Below are 22,524 nucleotides of genomic sequence, written 5' to 3'. Positions count from 1 at the left end.
CAAGAACTGGATCTAGGCCACCTCTGCCCTCTCCTCCCTCCAAGCTCCAGACTGCTTCTACAAATCAGAGCCTGCATTTCAAACATCCCCACTGACTTTTGCTGTGGGTTTTCTTCCAGCCAGAGGAGGTGGGTGCTGGAGCCTGTGAGGCTGCTCTGTGGTTAGAGGTGTGCCCCAAGGGCTGATCTGCAGACCAACAACCAGCAGAGAGGTGGAAAGATTCCAAAGAGCTGAATTTGGCAGCTGTGGTGCCCCACCTTGCCTAGACACAAACCCACCTGACACCGTTCCCCAACACAAAACACAGTGTGCTATGAGAACTTCACACTGAGCACAGGGCAAGGAGGGCAAGGGAAGGCAGCAGGGAAGCAGCAAAACACAAGTGCCTCCTCTGAGCCTTGTACTTGGGGTAACAGGAATCCACATGCTCTTCAATATTCCTGAAACATGATTCCAGGACTATGGTTCTGGCATGTGTAGAACTTTCCTAAAGTTAACATCCAGCTACAGGCACCAATACCTTATTTCCCTTCACAAACTCAAGACAGTTCCTAACAAAGCAATCAAACCACAGAAACACTGAATGATTTAAGTTTAGGTGTTCATTTTTGCTCATAAACAAAAACAGAGACAAAAAACCCGCAACATTTTTTGGACTGGTTTCAAAACTTGAAATCCATGAGGCCCCTCTGAAATGAGAAACACTTTTTTGTTTGGTATTTTTGTCTGTTGCTAAGGAGGCTATCCCCAAGTAACAGTGGCAGGAAAATTCCCCATAAGGAATTTCAATTTTCCAGTGGTTTCAGTGTATCCTAGTTGGCATTTCCAGGCCTCTCCCCTTGGAGCACAAGAATCAATCCTCTTGGGATTGCATTTTCCATGTACAACATCTCACTGTTGACATCCAAAGTCCTAGGGATAAACACACCAGCGTGCTCCAGCTCTCCTGTGGCAGCCAACATCCTCCACCAAAAGCTGGGGGAGTTTTTTGGATGCACTGGGTTTTTCCCAGCTCCCCAGACCCCTCCAGCAGCTCAGCGCCGCAGCCTGAGGAAGAAGGCGTGCTTGCACTCCTTGCTGTCCAAGGGGTAATACTTGTCATAAAAATCCAAAATGTACTCCTCGGTCTTAAATCCAAACTTCTGGTAGAGCAGCATAGCAGGGTTGCTTGCAGAGACGTGAAGGGTGACGTCCTTGCCCATGCAGGTCTGCCAAGGGAGGGGGAGAGGGGAAAAAAAAGGAGATATCACTGCAAGAGAACGAGACAGCCTCTGGGGGAATGCGGAGGTGAGGAGATTCATCAGCTCAGGGATCCAAGGTGCTGAGGAAATGTGAGAAAAGTCACAGGCCCCGGCACATGAGTTACCACACATAGCAACAGCAAAGGGAGCGCTGCTGCTGCTCCTCCGAACCTTTGTTTCTGGGAAACGTGGATTCTCTGACAATGAAAGCAGGTTCGGGACTGTAATTTGTCATCCTTCCATTGTCAATTACTAAAAGTAACTGTTAATTAAAAATAAGCTTGGTGTACAGCCCTGATTGCAAATACAATGGCCTGAAGAAAAGACAAAACATGCCAGAGGATCAGGCTCTGCACTCCTCCCTGTCAGCAAACAGAGCTGAGCTCTCTGGGACTGCCTGAGCACCTCTGTGCTGTCATGCTGGAATTCCTGCCTATCCCACCCATCTCCTCTCCCATCCTTCAGGGCACAGCACTCACCTCCTGAGAAAGCAGGAAATTCAGTTCAGACAGCAAATAATAGCATGGCTGAAGTTACCTTGAAGATCCTAAATTATTCTAACCAGCGACACTCTAATGAAGATGCCAAGATAATTTATTTTCTGCTATCATCTAGTGTTTTAATAGCATTCCATGTATATTGAGTGTATTGTAACTCTTAAGTGGGAACAGTAATACCCTCTAGGGAAATCTCCAAGATAGAACATTCAAGGGGAAAACTCTCAGGAATTTAAGGAGGGAAGGGGGAAAAAAAATAATTGGAAGCTATTCTGGGGAGAAGAAAATTTGAATGAGATCATTAAGAAAATCCAGTTCAGTGCTCTGGGACAGATGCATGAGAGGAAAAATTTTGACAGCAAAACCAGCCACCACCATTTGCATCAAAACATTCTCCTGTTAAGTTATGCTGTTCCCAAGAATTCAGCCCCAAAGTCATCACACTGATCCCAAAGTCAGCGACCTGCTCTTAATCCAAACAGAGCATCAAAGTGTCTCAAGCTACAGAGAGGAGACCCCAAGCCCAAGCAGGCTGCAAAGCAGCACCTACAACCTGGAGACTGAGGAACAGAAGGTCACAACCACCATTTATTCTACAGTACTAAACCCCTTCAAACCACTGTCAGAAAGTCAGCAACAGCAAAATAAACCTAATGTGAGCGAAACACACAGTGCTGATCTCTCATTGCTAGTGTGCCTGATCAGACCCAAATCCCTTAAATCTGCTTGGCTTTCCTCAACAAGGAATTTCATGCAAGCAGGATTAGGTTAATTGACGTGATACACCCCACAAAAAGGTGTGAGGATTTTCTGTGGCTGACTCGCCAACTCCAGCATCCCAGCTCTGCTGGAGAGGGAAGTCTCTGAGAGTCCACCTGCTGGATCCCTGCAAACCTTGGCGCCTGTTCCCACTGAGTGTTGACATCTCACATCAGCAGACTGAGCTGAGGGCAATTTCCTTCAACACTTCACACAGAGCTGCCTGGGAAATGCACGGGGTGAGTTTAAGGAATATTGATTAGAGGCCTGTGTCAGCACTGCAGAGAGCTGTGCAGGTAGCAGTTACCCCTCAGGCAGCCCAAAAGTGGAAAATGTTTTTCCAAAGCATAAATCACTTTCCTCAAGGCTCTGCCAGCACTCCCTACCTTGCTTCAGCCAAATAAGAAAGAGGATAAAACAGTTTCAATGGTGAGTTTGTTAGTGCAGCTCATCTTGACTACAACAAATTAAGAAACGTTTCCCATCGGCAGCTCTGCCAAGAGAGTTCAGGGAGTGGTAAAACTGGAGTTGGGCTCTGTCAAGGACATATATCTGCATCCTTACTCACAATTAAGCTGCCTTTCCTGCAGTTTAATTCAAGAAAGTCAGTTGAATTAAAGTCACTTGAATAACAGTATTCATTCAGAGATTCAATGAAGTTTAACTCTTTTAATACTACCCATTTATTTTTTAGAAAAATTACTTTTTCCAAGTAGTCCTGTGGAACAAGGTCCAGTACAAGCCAGTTTAAACAAACAATGAGGCTGCAAACACTTTAAGTTGGCTGTATTTGAACCAGAGTATAAAAGTGAAAGTGAGTGATTGAGATCAGTAAGTGATTTACTGCATGAAATAATCTCCAGGTGTAGTCAAGAAAGCTGCAATAATTCTAACTGACTCTGCCCAGTCTTACATCATTTTCTCCTTTAAATCCTTATTTACAGCATCCCTTTTATACAAACTACTGACTGCTGAAGAGTTAATCCCAAAACACTTGAAGTGTGCAGCATCCCTCTATAATTCTGAGGACACGACCAGGATGGTTGTTTTCCTAAACACATTTTAACTTCCAACACAGGAGCTACTTCCCCCCATAGACACTCACAAAAAGGGTTCTTACTCTCTAATATCTGCACGTGTGCACAAGGAAGGAAGCGGAGCTGGATCTTTGGCAGGTTCACAGGATGATTCATTGCATTACCTGGATGAGATGGTAAATCATGAAGGTTGCAATCCCAGCTCTTCTCCACTCAGGGTGTACCAACAGAAAAGAGATGTAAGCTTCGTTGTACTTTACATCTGGCACCATAAAGCCAAAGGCAATAATAACTTTCTTGTAAAGGACAACAACACTGAAGTCTGGATATTGCAGGCACTCTGACAAATCAATTCCTAGGGAGTAAGAGAGAAACAGCAGTTGGCAGCACTGAAATCCAGGGGCTTAAGGCTTTTTAGAGACACTTGATCCCTTCTTTTTACCTTTATTTCAGATTTGTGATAGCAAGAGGTCACAGCATCATAGAATAGTCCAAGGCCCCTGCTAGAGTAATCCTCTGTTACTAGGAATTATGCAGCCAAATTTCCTGCATTTTGGGAAATCCCAGGGGTCAGGACACACAGAGTGCAGAGGATGAACCCTGCCTTGGGAAAACCAGCTGCCTGATCCTGGTGTCTCCTCTGCCAGGTAAGTATGAAAGGGAAAAGATCATACAACAAAACAGACAAAACAAGATCTGTTTAGCAGGGAAGCTTGCGTGGAAAAACTAACAAAGCTGATTTCCTTTTAAATGACCTGAGGATGAAAAGCTCTTCAGAAGCAGCACACATGAAACTGGGCTTCAGCTTTGGCGGCATTGCCTGCTATAGTTCCTGTCTTTTTCCTCCACCTTGCCTGGAGCTCTTACTGCTGTCTCTTGTGCACACTCAGCTGGTTGTGGAGCTGCACTGGGCCTGACCACAACTTCCAACACTATCAAAACACTTGCTTTTAGCATGCAAATCCTCTAATCTGGGGGATGAAGTAGCCTCTCAGGCAGTGAGAGTCAGAGGCTTGACACAGGAAGAGGCTGGGACTTTGTTACCTTGCCCAACCACCCTGCTGCTGCAGTCCTGGAGCATCCACACAGCCTGTCAGCACCAAGCAGTGCAGCTTGAGGCACTGAAGACTGACTGCTTAGTAATTTGTGTGGACAGACCTTAGATGAGATGCAAGACACAGAGGAGATGTGCCAGAAGTTTGCCTCAGCCTCCAGTTGGCAATTGCAATGTATTTGGAACATGGAGTAACAGAATGGCAGAATACGTTTTCCTGTAATCACTCTTGATGAGATGCAACACTTCATAAGGCATCAGGCACCAAGATGTGGGTGAGTTATTTTCTTGCTGGAGAGTAAGCTGGGTGGAGCAGAGTAGGCTGGGTGGAGCAAGACGTGGGAGGGATCGATTGGCAATAGGGAGCTGAGTTAATTAAGGCAAGGCTGCGTTGCCTCTGGAGTGCCTTGCAGCGTGTCTGGACAGGAACACGCACTGCCCTGGGCGCTGGCGTCTCTGCAAGTGGTGCAGTTTTTCCTGTAGGAAGATGCTTAGTTCAGGATGGTTCACCACTGGAGACACTCCCCACCAGGGAGAGGTCTCCTATTAGGGGACCAAGGCACTGTGAGAAACAACACTGGGGAATCTCTCTTCCACCAGCTCATTTGCAGTCACCTGGAAACATAGTTCTGCCTTGGGAGAGGCAAGAACAGCTCTGAAAGGAAGGCTTTGGAGGGACAGAAGAACTAAGTGCTGGTTTAATGATGCTCACTCAGTTGCATATCCCTGCCTCCCACCCCCAAGCTGTAGCAGCTAAACCCTTTGCATCCAGGCTTTATCTCCCAGGCATCACTTCCTCATTTCCCTCTCCTGCTAAAACAGAACCAAGGTGCAACCATCATATCTCAGCCCCCTCCTCCCATCCCAGGAGAGTGATAGGATTGTCAGCCTTCTGATTTAATGATGAACAGTTCACAGTTGGGTGGAACACGCCCATGGCTCCTTAGGTTAAATAGAACAGGGTGAGTCCTGAAGAACTTAATGAAGCTGCAACCCAACTTGGCCAGAATTTCAAATGCGTTTTCAGGAGAGGAGAGACTATGACAAAGCGGTTCAGCATCTGCTGGGATTGCAAGTGTCTCACAAGCTCTGAAGCAGCTTGAGAAAGAAAAGGCGTACCAGGTTATTTCTCACCACACTGTACAATTTGCATGTAATGAGTAGCAAAAAGAGCTCCCATCCTGACTGCAGCACATGAGCACTGCTGAACTACAACCCTGCTGAATCACTATCTGCACATCAAAACACAAAGCAAACAGTTGCCTGGAATAAAGGTGTGTACTGTTTGTACTGGGCTTTTCTAAATTAGTCTGCTGCATTGTTTGGTGATCAGAAGCTGAGGCATGCAGCAGATGAACATCCTTATTATTATTATTTCAGAAGAACTAAAGATTGCGGCCTCGTAACCACCCCCAGAAAGGGCAGCCATTATCCCCAAAGAACCTGCAGTTCCAGAAATGACACAGAAAAATATAAACCTAATCTTTCCCATACCTTGTAAGTACTGAGGCTTGAAGAAATAAAGGACATCACAGTGGAGTCTACAGTTGTAAAAACAGTTCAGTGAATCACAAAATAAGCTGAGTTGGAAGGGACCTTCAAGGATCATTGAGTCCTGGTCCTGCACAGGACAACTTCAACTGCACCATGTGCCTGTGAGTGTTGTCCAAACTCCTCCTGGGCAGGCTTGGTGCTGTGACACTGTCCTGGGGAGCCTGTTCCAGTGCCCAACCACCCTCTGGGTAGTTTTCTTATATCCAACCTAAACTTCCCCTGACACAGCTTGAGAGCCATTCTGTTGGGTCCTGTCATCACAGGGAAGAGATGGGTGCCTGCCCCTCTGCTCCCCCTCCTGAGGAAGCTCCAGACCACGATGAGGTCTCCCCTCAGTCTCCTCTCCAGGCTCCTCATACAACTTCCCAACTTTCACTCTGACATACCCAGTTTATGGCTACTAGGAAGAAACCTTCTCACACAGGTAATGAACAGTAATCCCTGGTATAAAACTGTTTATTTCAACCCCTGATTGTGCAAAACATTTCACTAGATGCTTAAGTTTAGTTAACTACTAAATTACCCTACTGGCACCTATTTTTGTAAGTGCTGTGCTAATTAGGGGCTAATTGCCAGTTCTACAGATCTCAAGAGACAAAGACACCAAACCTAGTTCTCCACCTCAAATGCATTCCTGTGACATCAGATAATGGGTTTCTAAGAATCAGCCAGAGTGAACCAACTGAAGAAAAATTTGGCCCAAGAACATTTTTTTTCTGAACAATACCACTTCTTTCTTGGAAACACAAGCACTGGAGGAATCTTACCAGGCCAGAAGAATTCGTGGCACATGGAGTTTATGGTGGGGATGTGATTAGGGCGAACGTAGCAGTAATCAATGGGTGCTTCTGGCTCAGCCTTCCAGTTGACATCATTCCTGTGTGGATTTGCCCGGATTTCTGCCAGCAGCCTGAGTTTTGGGGGCTTTGTCTCATAATCACGTCTGCCAGGAACGTGAAAAAGAAACACAAGACGCAAGTGAGCAACAAGAACTGCCACTGCAGCTAAATAGGTACTGCCCATGAGATATCTTTTGACATGCTCAACTTTAGAAAAAAAAGAAGTCTTCCATTCACATGGGGAAAAAGCCCCTAGCTCAGTAAAAACACCCTTGTGCCAGAGGCCAGGACACTTCCCAGACCCACAGCAGGTCCAGCCAGTCTTTCCTTACGGTATGAGCAAGGAAATCATGGTTCTGACCCAAGAGCAGGTGCAACTTGCATGGAATGGCTACAGCAATGCCCTCTCTGCCCTTGCCCCCTCTTGCAGATTCCCCTTCCCAATGCAATCCCTTTCACTACTCAGCTAAATCAAACACTATCCCTTCAGGGTTACCATGGTGCACTGGGTTGTACTTTGAGGAAGAGTGAGGAACACTGCCCAAGAAAGGTGTCCTCTCCGTGGGCTGGCGGTGCACAAGCCAAGAGCAAGCTCAGACCCTCTGTACCTGATGTAAGGCTTAAGGACACGGGAGGTGTAAGGGCTGACAATACTGTGGTCTGTCAGCAGGTCTTCTGAGCCTACCAGGCGGTACAGAAACTTGGTTGTCTGCTGGCGATATCCTTTCGTGGCGGGCAGCACTGTCTGGATGCACAAAAAAAAATGCACAACAATTGCAGGAAGGTCAGTCAGTGATTTAACTGATCATAAGGGGATCATATGGAGGGAGAGTAAGGGTCTTTCAGTGTGACAGGGTGGACTGGACCACGGTGCTCCCACCTCTGGAGTCTGCTGGGCAATCCCAAACGTGGTGCCCAAACCTAAAAGCGCTGCAAGTTATCTCCCTCCTACACACATGAAAGAGCACCTTCCTGACTTCCAGCCCTCCACCAGCATCTGGGCAGGGCTGGAGTACAAATACATCAACATTTGTGGTGCTGACACTGACAGACAGCAGTGCTGAACCAGCATGTCCCAAGAAGAAAGGGACTTAGGAGAGCATTGCCGAGGACACAGCCCTAAGCCAAAATGAGTCTTGTTCACATAATCCTTTTCACTTTAGGATTCAGATAACCTCAATCTGACACTGCTGGCTGCAGCAAAAGCTTTAAAATAACCAGTGCCAAAAGCTAACTTAAATCTGGGAACACCCACCTGGTATCTGTCCAAGATCCTGAAGTCCTGGCTAGTAGTTCTGTATGTTGCTTGCCCTACTGGGGGCCTAGAGACACTGCCTTCTTTGGCTCCATAAATCCCATCAACCAGGAGCAGTGCAGCATTCACAACCTGGTCCAAGTCAAAGAGTGGGAGTCCTCTTTCCCTCTTGGCCTGCCTGACCAGCAGCTTGCGCCTCAACCTCCGTGCCTCCGGGGTCATGCTCAAAGCATTGGGACAGGCTTCCAGTCTCTTCAGCAGCAGCTTTTCCTCATAGATGCTAACTGAGGTGTGCTTGAGAACTCTGGGTTTGGCATCCTTCTCCAGCTGTGACTTCCCCTTGTCTCGTCCTCTCACCTGCAAGGGTGTGTTTGACTCTTCAGGATCTTCACTGTCACCTTCTGTCTGTTCTGTTTTTTCTTCTTCACTCTCCACCTCTTGTTTGATCTGCTCAGCTGTCTTCACTTTTTTCCTGCTCGCTATCATGGTGCCAGCACCAGCTGCCCCACTGGGAGGGGGAGCATACTCTATTCCTGGGTCTATGACTCCATCTCCTTCCATCTCCTCATCATCTGTGGAACAGATCAAAATAATTCAAGGGGAAAGAAAAAGTAATTTAAACATCAAAGTCCCATTTCAAAATTGGTTGTCACAGCATTTTTCTGCTAAGGAACAATAATGTGCGTTTACCCAACACACTTCATTTTCTAGGTACTCCCAAATCTCCTAATTTTGGACGGGAGATGCTGAAAAGAATCCAATTTCAGGACACGGAATCAATCCTGCTCCTAAAGCTCTTGTAGTTTGGCATCTGGAAACTGTGCCCCTCCTGAGCTGCAAGCACATGTTCTTTCAGGAACATTAAGCTGCTGAAAATTCCCAAAGACCGGGGATCAAAAAGTCAAACTGGTGAGCTGTATCTTCAGCTGGCATACCCCGGAGAGATTCTGTCCTCTACAGAACCTCACTATTCTTCCTGTGACCCAGAAGACTGGCTCCTTAAGAAACTAAGAGAATTCAGTCTGCATCACTGCTTTGCAATCTCACTGAAATTTAGCATCCCTTAATTAGCACAAACTTATAAAACACTCGGACATCACCATGGGAATAAAATGTCTCTCAAATATATTTGAGACAAAACTAGACTCGCTGTGTAGCAGTGCAATCTGTGTTGCAGTGAAATGCTTATGCTGAGTGGTCCAGCAGTGGCTGTGTGAAGTCTACCCACTGTTTATTCAGGATCTCTCAGAAAATGATAATGGGGTTTTCTTCTGGCCTTAGAAGCTGGTGATAAATCTATGGAAAACCAGTCGATTCTCACACTCAACTAAGACAACAGAATATTGCCAGTTACTTTCCATCTTATCCTGAAAGGACCCTGCAGCTCATTGGGAGCTTCTTTTTTAAAAAACATTCCTAGAAAACTGCACACAGTTCATCACTAAACGAAACCCACGGTGGCTCTTACCATGGAAGAGTGCCTGTGGTGGCATGACATCCGGGATGAGATCTGCTTCCGAGAGCAGGCTGGGAGTGGCCGAGTGGGAGGCAGGAGTGCCGGGAGCAGAGAAGTCCAGGGACGGGGATGGAGAGGGGCTGGTCAGAGGCGTGCGGTCGGACGAGCTCAGGGAGGAGAAGTCGATGACCTCTCCCTTCTCCAGGACGATGTCGGGCCGGCGGCAGCGGCTGCTGAACTTCACAGGAGTGGAGGAAGTGCTGCGGTCCAGGAACCCGGCCGCCTCCTTCTGGGCTCTCCGAATGTCCTTGGCTTCCTGAGTGCGGGACCTCTTCTCCTTCAGCTCCATGGCCGACTCAACAGGATTGCGGCTCACCCGCTTTCGAAGGCCTTCCACAGTGATGATGGGATCCAGCGGGGGCTTGGAAGCTGCTAAAGAGGAAGTTTGCTTATCTGAGCTCCTGCAGTCGCTGCATTCACACTACGCAGTCAAAACCACTCTGGCTACAAAGCTTAAAAGATGGGGTTTTCAATGTGTACAGGAAATTCACTCTGGGACATGTAGCATTAAGCCAGTGTATGACTAAAGCCTCATTAAGGCCCAAATTTTGTTCTTCCATACAGAGGAGAATTTGCATCTAGTGACAAAACATAAAAGACATTCCCCAGGGTAAAGAAAAGTGGGAAAATTGTGGATTTCAGCTAAAAAACCGCAACCAAAACCACGCTGCACAAGCCTCAAAACCCTATAAATCAGCACAATGGAAAAAGGTAATAAAATATTACAGGCTTCTCACGCTACAGTATATGCACCATAGGTCTCTTCAGTCAACCATTACAGCAGAACAAAACTAAGGAGCTGTCCATGCACACAAACTGGTTTCAACTCAGCTTTTCTCATGTCTCCCAGCTCTGGCCCAGCGAGGAATCTACATCCTACTGGGGACAGAGTTACCTTTTGCCTTCAGAGCAGATGTTGACAGCTTCTCTCCTTCAGGTTTCAGTGTTGGGGGTTTGTTATGAACCAGCTTCCACCATCCCGGTTCTCCAAATTCCTGCGCTCCCGAGCGGAAAAACAAAGGGCTCCCCACAGACAGACAGCCAGCAACTGTGCTCCACCATGTTGAGGTCTTTTTCCTGTGGTGGGAGAGAGGAAAACAAGGGTTAGGTCCCCACTCACCAGCTGTGCTTCCATCCTGGACAGTGTTTCTGCCAGTGGCACTGACACACACCCGCTGAACTACTCCTGAAGCACTTTTTTGGCCCCTTGGAGGCAGGGAGCTGCATTTAAGCCTTTCCCTCTGCTGGACAGTGCACTCTTACTGGGCATCTAAGCATTTTTTGTTCCTTAAGGAATTGATCACAGGGCTAACTGAGATATCACTTAGGAAAGAAGTGAGAACAAATACTGAAGAATTGCCCTGACTCTGGAGAGTCAGGTTCAAGGTGCAGTGTCTAACCTCAGTTGCCCAGAATCTCAGGATTTCTTCTTGCCTTTGCACAACCCCACATGCAGAAACTTCTGTGCTTGCCAAGGTTTGGCTGAGTTGATGATGTTCACAGCTGCCCAAGTGCTGCCCTTACACACCTTGGGATACTGAACCTCAAAGGTGGGGGATGAAATCCAGCCACTGCAGCTCAAAGTTTGGAGTGTTACAGAAATCTGGATAAGCTGTGCTTCAATGTGCCAGGGAAGAAGATCATTGCACGGCTTGTACTGCTACACACATAATTCATCTGTCTCTCTGTTCCATCAGTGGCTTGTCCAGGCAAGTGGGAATGCTGTGTCTGAGGCCAGGAATCACTCTCTGAATTTTAATCAGAGCAAGGAGTGCCCAGTTCCCAAGGCAAGTCTCAAAAGGCAGCAGCAAACGCTGGGAGGCAGAGACTCCCTGAATGAGGACAATGGGCCACCAGCTGCCCTCCTGTCACGGTCCCTGTGGCTTCCAGAGAGGACAAATGCTAAGATTTCTGAGCAAGCAGGCACAAACAAGCACTGAAAGCAAAGCCAAAGACTAAATCTGGTTAGGAAGAAAGGCCAGAGCTTACAACAGAGAAATCCCTGGGGAAGAAAAGAAGCTGTGAAGTCAATCAAATCTACTTCCAAGATTACTCAGTTCCTTTCCTGCCTCCAAAGCACATGCATTAACAGTGAGGCTTGGGTTTGACAGCTTCAGCATGCTCAGAAAAAATGTGCTGTTCACCTGGAAAATGAAGGCTGCCCTCTATGAGAGGAGTTCCTACTCTGAAAAACGTTTCAGTTGTTTAGCAGCTACTATGTATGAGCCATTTCATCAAGATCCAGAACAATCAATCTAAAAGACTCAGTTCTTCTTGAAGAACTTGGTCCTTGCAAACTATATAGCCAAGGAACGTAGCACTTTGCTGGACCACATTTTTGTCCCTAAAGTTTGGCAATACCAGGATCAGCCCATCCATTGTGACTGTTTAGAAAAACTCAGTTCTTTGCAGGTTCATATGCTGCCTAAAGGAAAATATGAAATAATTCAAAATACTTGCATTTCTATTGCTTTTGTGGGACTTTCCTGGGGCTGTTTTTCCCCAGTAAGAAATGCTGATTCTTTCTCAAGTGTACCCCTCATGCCTTCATACAGATTCTAAACACCAAATTAACCAGGATTCTTGTCCATCTGTATAACAGATTTTAATTCCTTTGGCTCACCAACCAGACCCTCAGGGAAATATCATGTCTTTACCTGTTCCCTAATAAGAAAGTCCAGTGTTTCTCAATAAAAGCACAAATGTCTTCTTTCCATCTGAAGTACCCCTGACGGCCCGTTCCTTCCAGAGACAAGTTGTACATTGCTAACATGACAACCTGGAACAGAAAGTATTGGACACAAGTGAATCCCTTCTGCTTTTTCTGCTGAACAGACTGCCACAGCTACCACACACACACAAATCTTTGCTCCCTCATAAATATTCTTATTTTTGCAACATCTCACAGGCAATTTCTGCAATCCATCTTCTTCCTGGTATCGTGCTGCCCGTTCTTGTCTTTCTATTGTTAGATGCACATTCTTCCAGAGATTTCTCCATCCCAGGGGAATAACAAGCTGCCTAGTTATGGAGGTTTGTGCTGAGACACAAGAATTGAGCAGCTGTTGTATAAATGAATTACAGTACAGCTGAGGTCTCAATGTAATAGAGGTAGGGAAACAGTCTTTCAAATAAAAAAAAGGTCACAAGTAATCCTGCTATCCAATACATCAGAAACATTGTGACAATGGTCTTTCACACACACTTCAGAGCCAAATTCACTCCGACCTGTTACACACCCGAACTAAAGGGCAGGTTTGCAAAACATCTCATCTCCTTCAAGTAGGACCAATTGTTAATTACATTTACTTAATTAATTTTAATTAATTTATTAGAACAAAACTAAAGTCAGCTAGGCTGGGATCATCTTTTAACAATCACACAGCCTCAGTTAGACACTTCTTCCAATAACAATTTGCCTTTCATCCTCAGAGAAGTATGAAATCTGCTTTTCTTAGGGAGATGGGTCTCCTCACAGTGGACCTAGTCTTTCTGGGATGCATTTTAAAAGATGTCAAAATTATGAAATATGGACAGCTCTAATGTCCCCTTCACCCTATTTCTACCTCGTAACGCCTCTCAGTTTGATAACTAGGATTTTGTGGGTTTTAAAGTCACGTGGAACAGTGTCTCAGGATGTCAAAAATATCTTTTCAACTGGCTAAAGATACGGATCTGTTGAGGTCACATATTCTGAAAAAAATCCAGAAATCACTGTCCCCATTCTCCCTGCTTCAGTTAGAAGTTAGTTTGACCACTTCTCTCAATTCCACTTACCCAGAAGCAGTAGCAGCTCTGGCTGCTGGAAGCCCAGGGAGGTGGTCCCAGCTTTCCTCCTCACCCATTTCCATTTTGTCTGCCCCTTCCCCCTGGCACTCTGAAGAGACCTGGGCAACGCCAGCAGCCTTTGCTTTCCCAGTGTGGAACTTGGTGAAACTCTGCCAGTACAGACCCCTACCTACACCAACCTTTTTCCCTGCACTAGCCACTGTAAGAAAGCAGTGCAGGAGTTACAACTGGCATTTCAAATTATCTTACATGATGATAAGGCTGAGTGCCTGTGGCTAAGAATCAAGGAAAAGCCAACAAGGCTGGTATGATTTTTTCAACAAGGCTGATATAATTTTCAACAATCTGACAGCTTCAGCCTCAGGACAAGTGTCCTCCTGAGCTGGTAGATGGGGACAGGGAGCAGAACAGCCCTCTTGTTTTTCAGGAAGAAGCAGCTGATGACGTGCTGAGCCTTGTAGATGCTCACAAGTCTATGGGACCAGATGGGATCCACCCTAGGGTACAGAGGCATCTGTGGATGAGCTCACCAAGCTGCTCTCCATCATTTACCATCAGTCCTGGCTCACCAGGGAGGTACCTGATGGCTGAAGGTTGACGCACATCCGTAAGAAGGGCTGCAAAGGGGATCCAGGGAGCTCCAGGCCTGTCAGCCTGACCTTGGTGCCTGGCAAGGTCATGGAATAGATCATCTTGAGTGCCATCACTTGGCACCTACAGCAGGGGTTTAGGAGGGGCAGGTCCTGCCTGACCAACCTGATCTCCTTTTATGACCAGGTGACCTGCCTGGTGGATCCAGGGAACGCTGTGGATTTTGTCTATCTGGACTTCAGTAAAGCCTTTGACACTATCTAGAGGACCCTGGACAGGCTGGATCCATGGGCCAAATCCAACAACAGGAGGTTTAACAAGAGCAGGTGCTGAGTCCTGCACTTTGGCCACAACAACCCCCTGCAGCACTACAGGCTGGGGACAGAGCAGCTGGAGAGAGGCCAGGCAGAAAGGGGCCTGGGGTACTGACTGATGGCAGACTGAACACGAGCCAGCAGCATGCCCAGGTGGCCAAGAAGGCCAATGGCTTCCTAGCTTGGATCAGGAATAGCGGTGAGCAGGACCAGGGCAGTGATTCTTCCCCTGTACTCGGCACTAGTGAGGCCATACCTCAAGCCTTGTGTCCAGTTCCAGGCCCTTCAATTTAGGAAGGATGTTGAGGTGCTGGAGCACATCCATAGAAGGGCAACAAGGCTGGTGAAGGGTCTGGAGCACAGATCCTATGAGGAACAGCTGAGGGAGCTGGGGGTGTTTAGGCTGGAGAGGAGGAGGCTCAGAGGAGACCTTATCACTCTCTGCCACTCCCTGACAGGAGGGTACAGCCAGGTGGGGGTTCAGCATCTTCCTCCGGCAACAAGTGATAGGGGAAGAGGACACATCTTATGCTGCACCAGGGTAGGTCTGGGCTGGACATTAGGAAAAATTTATTCACAAAAAGAGTGATTGGGCATTGAAATGGGCTGCCTATGGAGGTGGTGGAGTCACCATCCCTAAAGGTGCTCAAGGAAAACCTGGATGGGGCACTCAGTGCCACGGTCTGGTTGACCACGTGGTGTCAGGGCATGGGCTGGACTTGGCGATCTCAAAGGTCTTTTCCATCCTAGCTGATCCTGTGATATTCCATGAGACAACACACCATTACAGGCCCACAGGATGCAAACAGACGTTATTTTGATTGCTCAGGTGTGCAAATGATGGAAACAGTGAATTCCAGCAAGGACTGATGCTAGTGCATCAGCAGCCAGGTTGGAGCTTTGTACCCAGGGAGCTGGAAGCTTTCTGTTTCTATGTTATCACCTCACGAGTTTACATTTTCTTAGATACAAAAAACTGTTCATGCCTAGAAGCCAAATTGCATTTATTTTGCTTTTCCACACCTGTCTGAAAGCCATGAATTTATGAGCAATGTAAGAGGAAGGAAAAACAAAAATTAAAAAAAAAAAAGGCAACAAAACCAAACACACACACACACAAAAAAAAAAAAAAAAAAAAAAAAAAAAAAAAAAAAAAAACCACCAACCAAAAAAAAGTGGTTTGTATCATTATCTTTCAATTTCCCTGTCAAATGCTGAAGTTCTCATGTGCCAGCAATCCTCAGCTAATTAATTTCTCAAGTTCATGCAAATGTTCCTTTGTTAACAATACCTGATCCTCCCATTCCAGGGAGCATACAAACAACAAGCAACAATTTCAGAAAGTCTCATGGTTGTTCTGCTGGCACAAACATTTCACTTACTTGTTGCCACGTTAACCTCAGACGTTCAAATTGCTCCTTCCCATCTTCTGAGCAATCAGAGCAAGTAAATCTGAAAAAGTTATCTCCTTTGAGGTAGCTGAGCTGTTCTCTCAGTTGACCTAAAATGAAAAGGTAAAAATCAATCCTTTTTGTCCTTTTATAAGAAAAAAGTGCTGAAAAAGAAATTTGGATTTCTTCCAAGATCGGGTTTGTCTGAACAAAAATTACAGAACCACCTGTAAATCCCCATGCATCCAAAGTTACAGGCTCTAATTCCATGTTTCTACAGCAGAGGAAAAAAGATCATATCAATCAGGGCTTCTAAACTCACCAGGAGTTAATTTACAAAAACATGAACAATTGAAAAATTACATCGGAGGACAGAGAAACTTAAGACTAGAGTGTTTCTGAAAAGTCACACTCAAAAGATATTTCTCTACAAGGATGTCATCTCTTTTACTGCATAACGCCACCAGATCAAGCATTTTTAACACATGGATCCCCTGCTTCCATACTGAATTGCAGAATTCAAGTTCCAGCTGTGTCTGATGGGGGAAAACCCCTCACACTTGGTAGATTAAGAGAATTTCTAAATAGTAGCTCAATGTAAAAAGGTGATTATTTGCCTGAGCACCTTTGCCATTTTCACAAGCGACAACTGAACTCCCTAGAAGTGAATGACTAGGAAAAAGCACAGTATCTCCCTTTGACAGCTCATTTACTCGGCACATTTGTATGTGGCTACAGTTGCCTTGCAACTGCCCTTCTCTGCTCCTCGGATTTGTTCCACAGCAACTGCAGAGAGGAACATCTTTGTAAAATAAAACAAGTTGAGTGTTAAATCAAGAATGTTAAATCACACTCCAGCATGAGATAGCTCATGCTACCTTTAACTCTGCCTCATTTTTTTGAATTAATATATTTCAAGTTATATTTCCCTTTACTGCATAGTAATTTAATAGTCTGCTGCTGGTTTCATTACATAAAGACCTAAACATTCACTAACATGCCTTGAGAGGAGATTCTTACACTATGAATTTTGGCAAATTCTAAGAAGGCAAAAAGGGCAGCTCTGGCATATCTGCAAGGCAGGTGCCACCTAAACAGTTTATTATTTCTAACCATAAACAAACAAAACCCCCAAATCAAACCAAACAAAAATCCCCTCACCAAAATCAAAGCCAATCAGTGTTTAGCAATATCTGGATGTAATAACAGATCAGATGGTCCAGAATTTAGAAACTAAAGTTGTCTATTACACTGCTAACACCATATATCTTATATCAAGTGCCAGAGGAGAGGCATCAAATTCTGCAGATTGCACCTAACACCCCCCAGAAGGCTGGGCATGTTTCTAAGCCAACTTTAATTCACATTTTTGGGAAAACGTTAAGGTTGAGATTTAGCCATATGCTCCACAGATGTGACAAATCAACAGGGAAGGGGAAAAAAAAGTAACACACGAAGTCCTTTTCTTCCCCAGAGCTTTCCAGCAAGGGTCATTATCTGAGTGAGCAGGGAGGTCAGGTCACTTGGCCCAAGCCCCCAAACAGCTGCAAGAATTGTGAGGGTGGGCACGGTTCTGAACTTTAGCGTTCTCTACAAAATGAAGAAGACAGTTTGACTTCTGTAGAGAGAGGGCCAGCTCTGGACACACACAGCCCCTGGACTGAAGTGTCTAACACAGCCCCGGCCAGCAGGCATCACCTGCATCACCTGCACAGGACGGGGAACAGCCCAACTAGATGTGAAACACGGATGCAGGACAGCACAAACACCCACTATGGCCAGGCACAACACAACGGGCAGCCTTACTTGCTGGGATCCACTTCTGGCACTTCTCACAGTAGTAGGACATCTCCTCCATCCAGGACACTTCACCCTCATCGCTGTTCAGGGAGTCCCCGCTCTGGTCGTGGGATAAATCCACGGAAGCCTGGTCCTCGGACTCCACAATCAGGAGGGTCTCCCCTTCCACCTCGCCCTCCTCCAGGCCCTCAGAGGTGGAGGTCCTGGTGGCCTCATCGTCGTGGCGGCTGAGCAGCCCGCTCATGTGAACGTTGTTGGCCATCCCAGAGGAGCCTGCACAACAGGGAGCTGCTCCACCCCGCCTTCAGTCCATCCACGCGGGATGGGCCGCAGCTAAGTCTCCACAGTCTAAGTACCAATCACAGAGAAAATGGGCTTTTGTCTGCCCTAAAGCTTTAGAGGCGAGATCATAACTTTTGCAAAATGACCAGTCTTTCACAGACTGCTTGTTAAAACACCTGCGAGAAGTGAGATGCAAATGACCTTCAAACGTCTTTAATCAAACCTCTAAGGAGCCAGGCCCGCGCCTAGGGCTGCTGGGAACGTTTTTCCATTAGCACCTTGTCTCTCTCTTCCATGAGCTGCTTTGTCAGAGCAATCTGCTCTTCTAACAGACGAAGGTTCTCCTTTTTCTGATTCTGACGCTCAAGATCTCTGACGACGCCACTTCGCAGCCTCTGAAAACACAAGGGACAGGGTTTATCGCAGCCCGGGGGATGCTGATCGGTATCAACCCCACCCAGGCTCCACCCCTCCTGCAAGGCTTTACTCTGCTGCCTTTACAGGGTCTTTACCACAGCAGCTTAACCTAGTTGGAGTCTTCAGGAGCCAATGTCCACTATCGCTACACCAAAATGTGCTTTTTTTGCACTCACTTGAGATGGTTGAGTTTACTAAGTGACAAAGCTACAGAGCAAATAAATGCTCGGAGCCTGTAATTCCCATGCCACGCAGGATGGATGTGAGCTAAAATATCCTGTTATCTCTGACCTAAATCTATACCAAATCAGAAAATGCTCCTCAAAACTTCTCTGCTTGGAGGCAATTTTGTGACAAATTGGAAACTATTTTAAGAAAAACTCACACGTGTTTTCATTTGCTTCTTTCTGATCATGTCTCAATCTTAAAAAAAATGCCCACAGCCTGCTTATGCCAAACTCTTGAAAAAGCAAGGCACTTGCTTAAAAAAAAAATCCCCTTTACCTAAAATGTTCGTTATAAATCATGTAAATATATAACGTCTATATAAATAAATACATAATGTGGAACACAACACCAACAGCTTTCAACCTGGAGTGCAACCCCTCAATGGGTGTAAAAAGCCCTAAGAAAATTCCAGCTGCTCTTTGCTTCCTCCATATGCTTTTTTCCCTCTTACCATTTTATTCACATTGATACTTTGATAATTCTGTGAAAGAACAATAATCGGTGACCCATCTGAATGATGCCAAAATGCACCTGCAAATATTTTATTTGAAAGCTGACCCTGAAGTGACTTGAGAGGATGTTTGTGACTATTATTCGACAGTTATCACAGGGTTTTTATTCCTCGCCTAGCATGCTAATGACTGCACACTTCAAATGCACTCATTCCTCCTGTCAAGATCAAAACGGGAAGGCTTTGCTTAAGAAATAATTTTATCTTGCATTTTCTTGTTAAGAAAATGCACAGACACATGTTAGCCAATAATCAAAACTCTCTCCAGAAATTAATCTAATAAAACCTGTTCCTTCCCACCAGCATCCATCAACTGAACTAAGGCTACAAATCAGTAATTTGAAACTGAACACAAAGTTCATAAATTTATTATTACATTACTATTAGTTAGTAACAATCCAGATGTGGGGAGATACAATTGCACCAAGAATATAATCCTTTTTCCTTCATAAAACACTGCAATCTTCCAGATGGTGAATGTACTTACTTAGAAAATGCACACTTTGCAAAAGACACCTTTATAATTTGAGAGTCACATGTGGAAAAAATCTATCAAAAAGTTAATCTTCTCATCTTCCTCTATTCTTAGAAGTTAGCCCTGCTTGTCTTCTGCAGGCATGAAAAGCATGTTCAAGCTCAAATCACTCTGGGCCTGCCACATCAATTCATAAATTTTCAAAGTCAAAAGTTTATTAATCTGCATAAAGATAAACCTGAAACAATCTCTATGCTAGGAGTGTAAAATACTCATATTATTTATTTCCATTATGTTATCTAAATAACTGGATCTACTGAACATCAAGCCACTACTGCTTGACGTGGCCATGAAGAATTACAAAAAGAAAACCTCAGATTTAATTTATAGAACATAAGCTTTGAGCCTTGGCTCTTCTGAACAGGTATTAGCCAAGGATTTCGGTCAAAAAGATCCACGAAGTTTATGTGTCCCATGGAAACATCCAAGGGTGATATTTATTCTGCAGCACGTGTTCAAAGTACAACTGCCATTAACTGCAGCTGCAGTTTAGTTCAGGAGCATTTAGCAGATATTCCTGCCAGATCCTCAGTGGCTCAAGGCAAGCGCCCTGAATTAGAGCAGCCAGCTACAAATATGTGATGTGATCTACCTAAAATGTGTTAGGTGATCTACCCAGCCCATCCATCAGCTCTGGCAAGTGCAAAGCCACTGCTGGTTGCCACTCCAGGATCCCAACTCTCCTCTTCTTGCCTGAACCACTCACAGTGTTCTCCAACTCCTGCTCACACAAACCTGCCTCTTTCCTTACCCAGACCAGTCTCATCCTCCAAATTCCATCACTCTCGAGCACTGATAGAGACAATCTCTCGAGGGGGAGAAAATAGAATCCTCTGATTACAGAATGTATCATAAAGCCCAAGCAGCAGTCAGCTGAGCTGAGCTATGGATTGGGAATTTGAACTCTGGTGTTCTGTAACTTCTGATTGCTTCAGTGTCATTTGACACAGGCATTTTCTGTGTGCATTTTCTAGATTTTTTTGTATGTAAGTGGAGAAGGGTCAGATGTGTGCCCTCATATAACCTCTGGCTCATCACCAGGGTGCAAACCAGCACACTCACTGCCCACACAGCACACCTTTACACCACCACACAGCTCTTAGTCCCAGGCAGGACAGCTTTGTGTTAGGACTCACCACGGCCAAACCTGACACCTTTTGGCTGTGGGCTCTCCGGCACACAGGCTGCCTGCCAGGAATTCCCTTATTTTTGTCAATGTAGCACAGTTGAACCCTGTTCAACTTGTTGCACTGTGCCTGCTCCGGCAGAACAAGAAGGGAGCAGGGGCACGGCACAGCACAGAGCTGTCTGTCCTTCAGCAGGGTGCACTTGTGGGGCTGAGGAAAAACAGGGCACACCAGTGGGGCAGCACAGCCAGATAGGGAGAGCCCAGGGAACACTGCCAGGGGGTTGTTCTTGGCCTAGAGGTTGCATGACCACATCCTCTCTGCTTGCTGGCTGCTGGGGAGGGAGGGAAGCACCTCCATCGAGCCTCACCTGGAGCTCCTCGCTGCTATTTGCCCCTGAAGGGAAATGCACAGGACAGCACCACTAGGGAGCTGGTGCAGCTAAAAGAGCATGGAAAGCACAGGCGCCAAGGCAGGAAGATGAGGGGAAGGGATTGCTTGTGTAGAGAGCACCATCATCAGGGGCAGTGCAGCCGAGGCAGCACCAGCGGGGCAGCGCTGGGCAGGGGCAGCTCTGGCCTCTGGGAGCCAGGCCGGGGATGGATGGATGGATGGATGGATGGATGGATGGATGGATGGATGGATGGATGGATGGATGGATGGATGGATGGATGGATGGATGGATGGATGGATGGATGGATGGATGGATGGATGGATGGAGCAGGGACACGTGGGCTCAGTCAGGTGCGGGTCCGCAGGGAGCATGGGGCGGGGCTTTTTGGCGGTGGGCGTGGCTTAGGGGTGGGCGGGGCTCCGCGCTGAGCCCACAGTGGGGGCAGGGCAGGGCGCCAAGTGAGGGGGCGGGGCCTGATGACCGGGGGCGTGGCCTGACAGAGGGGGGCGTGGCCGCAGTGAGGGCAGGGCCCTGCTCGCCGCCTCCCCCCCGCGGCCCGCGGCGCGCACTCACCTCCAGCTCCCGGCGCTGCTGGATGTGCACGGCTGCCACGATGGCGGCGGAAAGCAGCGCGGAGACGGCCAGCGCCAGGCGGGAACCCCGCGACATGGCCGGCGGGGCCGCGACGGGGGAAGCGCGGGGCGGGCGGGGCTGCGGGAGAGCGTGAGGCGGCGCGCCCCGGCCGAGCGCCGAGCGCACCGAGCCAGGCCCGAGCAGCCGAGCGCCGATGCGGGGCGGGGCTCCCTGGAACAGCCGCTCCGGGTTTGGGAACTCGCAGCCTCCTGCCCAGAAACTTTGACATGGGGTGCTAAAAACGGGCCTTTGTGCCATCAGCGCCACTGGGGAGTGGGTGCCCAGCTGTGCCGGTGTCTCCCGGGGCTGTTCTCTGGAGTTTTCCTGCCGGCGAGCACGAACAAAAGGAGGTTTCTTTCTGCGTGCAAGAAACATTCCTGGTTTTGTCGGGTGAAGGCCGCCAGTTCTGCGCTCTCCTCGCCCAGAAATCCCCAATTGCGTGGGAGAAGCAGCTGGAGAAAGCTGCTCTTCAATTGTTTGGTTTCTTCTCATTGTTCAGTGTGTGGCCTGAAGGCCCCGTGTGTTGCCAGTTTTCCTGCTCTGCAGACACTGTTATTCCATCCCCAGCCCCGTCTGCAGTGCAGGAGGGAAACCAAACACGTCAGGCCGATTTCTCCTCATTATCATCCTTTTCATCTCTGTGCTGAATGAACGCGATTAAAATGAAAGGTGAAATTAGTGGGAACGATAATGTTCCAATTGAGTCTGATGGCTGCGCTCACACTGCTGTGTTTACTGTGTTTACTGCAGAAGGGCCTGT

At 47.0% G+C, this 22,524-nt stretch overlaps 2 protein-coding genes across 3 annotated transcripts; both read right to left on the bottom strand.

Moving 5' to 3' along the window:
* Positions 1 to 584: 584 nt before the first annotated feature.
* Positions 585 to 18,126, bottom strand: KAT14 (lysine acetyltransferase 14). 2 transcript variants are annotated; one of them, XM_083857247.1, is made up of 10 exons: positions 17,644 to 18,126; positions 15,829 to 15,947; positions 12,410 to 12,531; positions 10,648 to 10,829; positions 9,705 to 10,124; positions 8,237 to 8,808; positions 7,590 to 7,726; positions 6,910 to 7,085; positions 3,699 to 3,889; positions 585 to 1,208 (listed from the first exon to the last, which is right to left on the bottom strand). In XM_083857247.1, exons 1-10 carry the CDS (start codon positions 17,897 to 17,899, stop codon positions 1,035 to 1,037), a joined length of 2,349 nt encoding a protein of 782 aa, XP_083713373.1. In that variant the 5' UTR covers positions 17,900 to 18,126; the 3' UTR covers positions 585 to 1,034. The 2 variants fall into 2 exon arrangements, with proteins under 2 accessions (XP_083713373.1, XP_083713374.1); XM_083857248.1 differs by having other exon boundaries at positions 9,705 to 10,121.
* A 26-nt stretch (positions 18,127 to 18,152) lies between these two features.
* On the bottom strand, positions 18,153 to 21,800 carry PET117 (PET117 cytochrome c oxidase chaperone; the record flags this gene model as incomplete). Its single annotated transcript, XM_083857249.1, has 2 exons — positions 18,153 to 18,314; positions 21,705 to 21,800. The coding sequence occupies 2 exons, from the start codon at positions 21,798 to 21,800 to the stop codon at positions 18,165 to 18,167; spliced, it is 246 nt and encodes an 81-aa protein (XP_083713375.1). The 3' UTR covers positions 18,153 to 18,164.
* Positions 21,801 to 22,524: the final 724 nt, after the last annotated feature.

This window comes from Zosterops lateralis (assembly GCF_965231275.1).
Source record: "Zosterops lateralis genome assembly, chromosome: 3".
Classification (NCBI taxonomy): domain Eukaryota; kingdom Metazoa; phylum Chordata; class Aves; order Passeriformes; family Zosteropidae; genus Zosterops; species Zosterops lateralis.
Note: the sequence above shows the minus strand (reverse complement) of the source record. Positions and strands in the feature narration are given on the sequence as shown.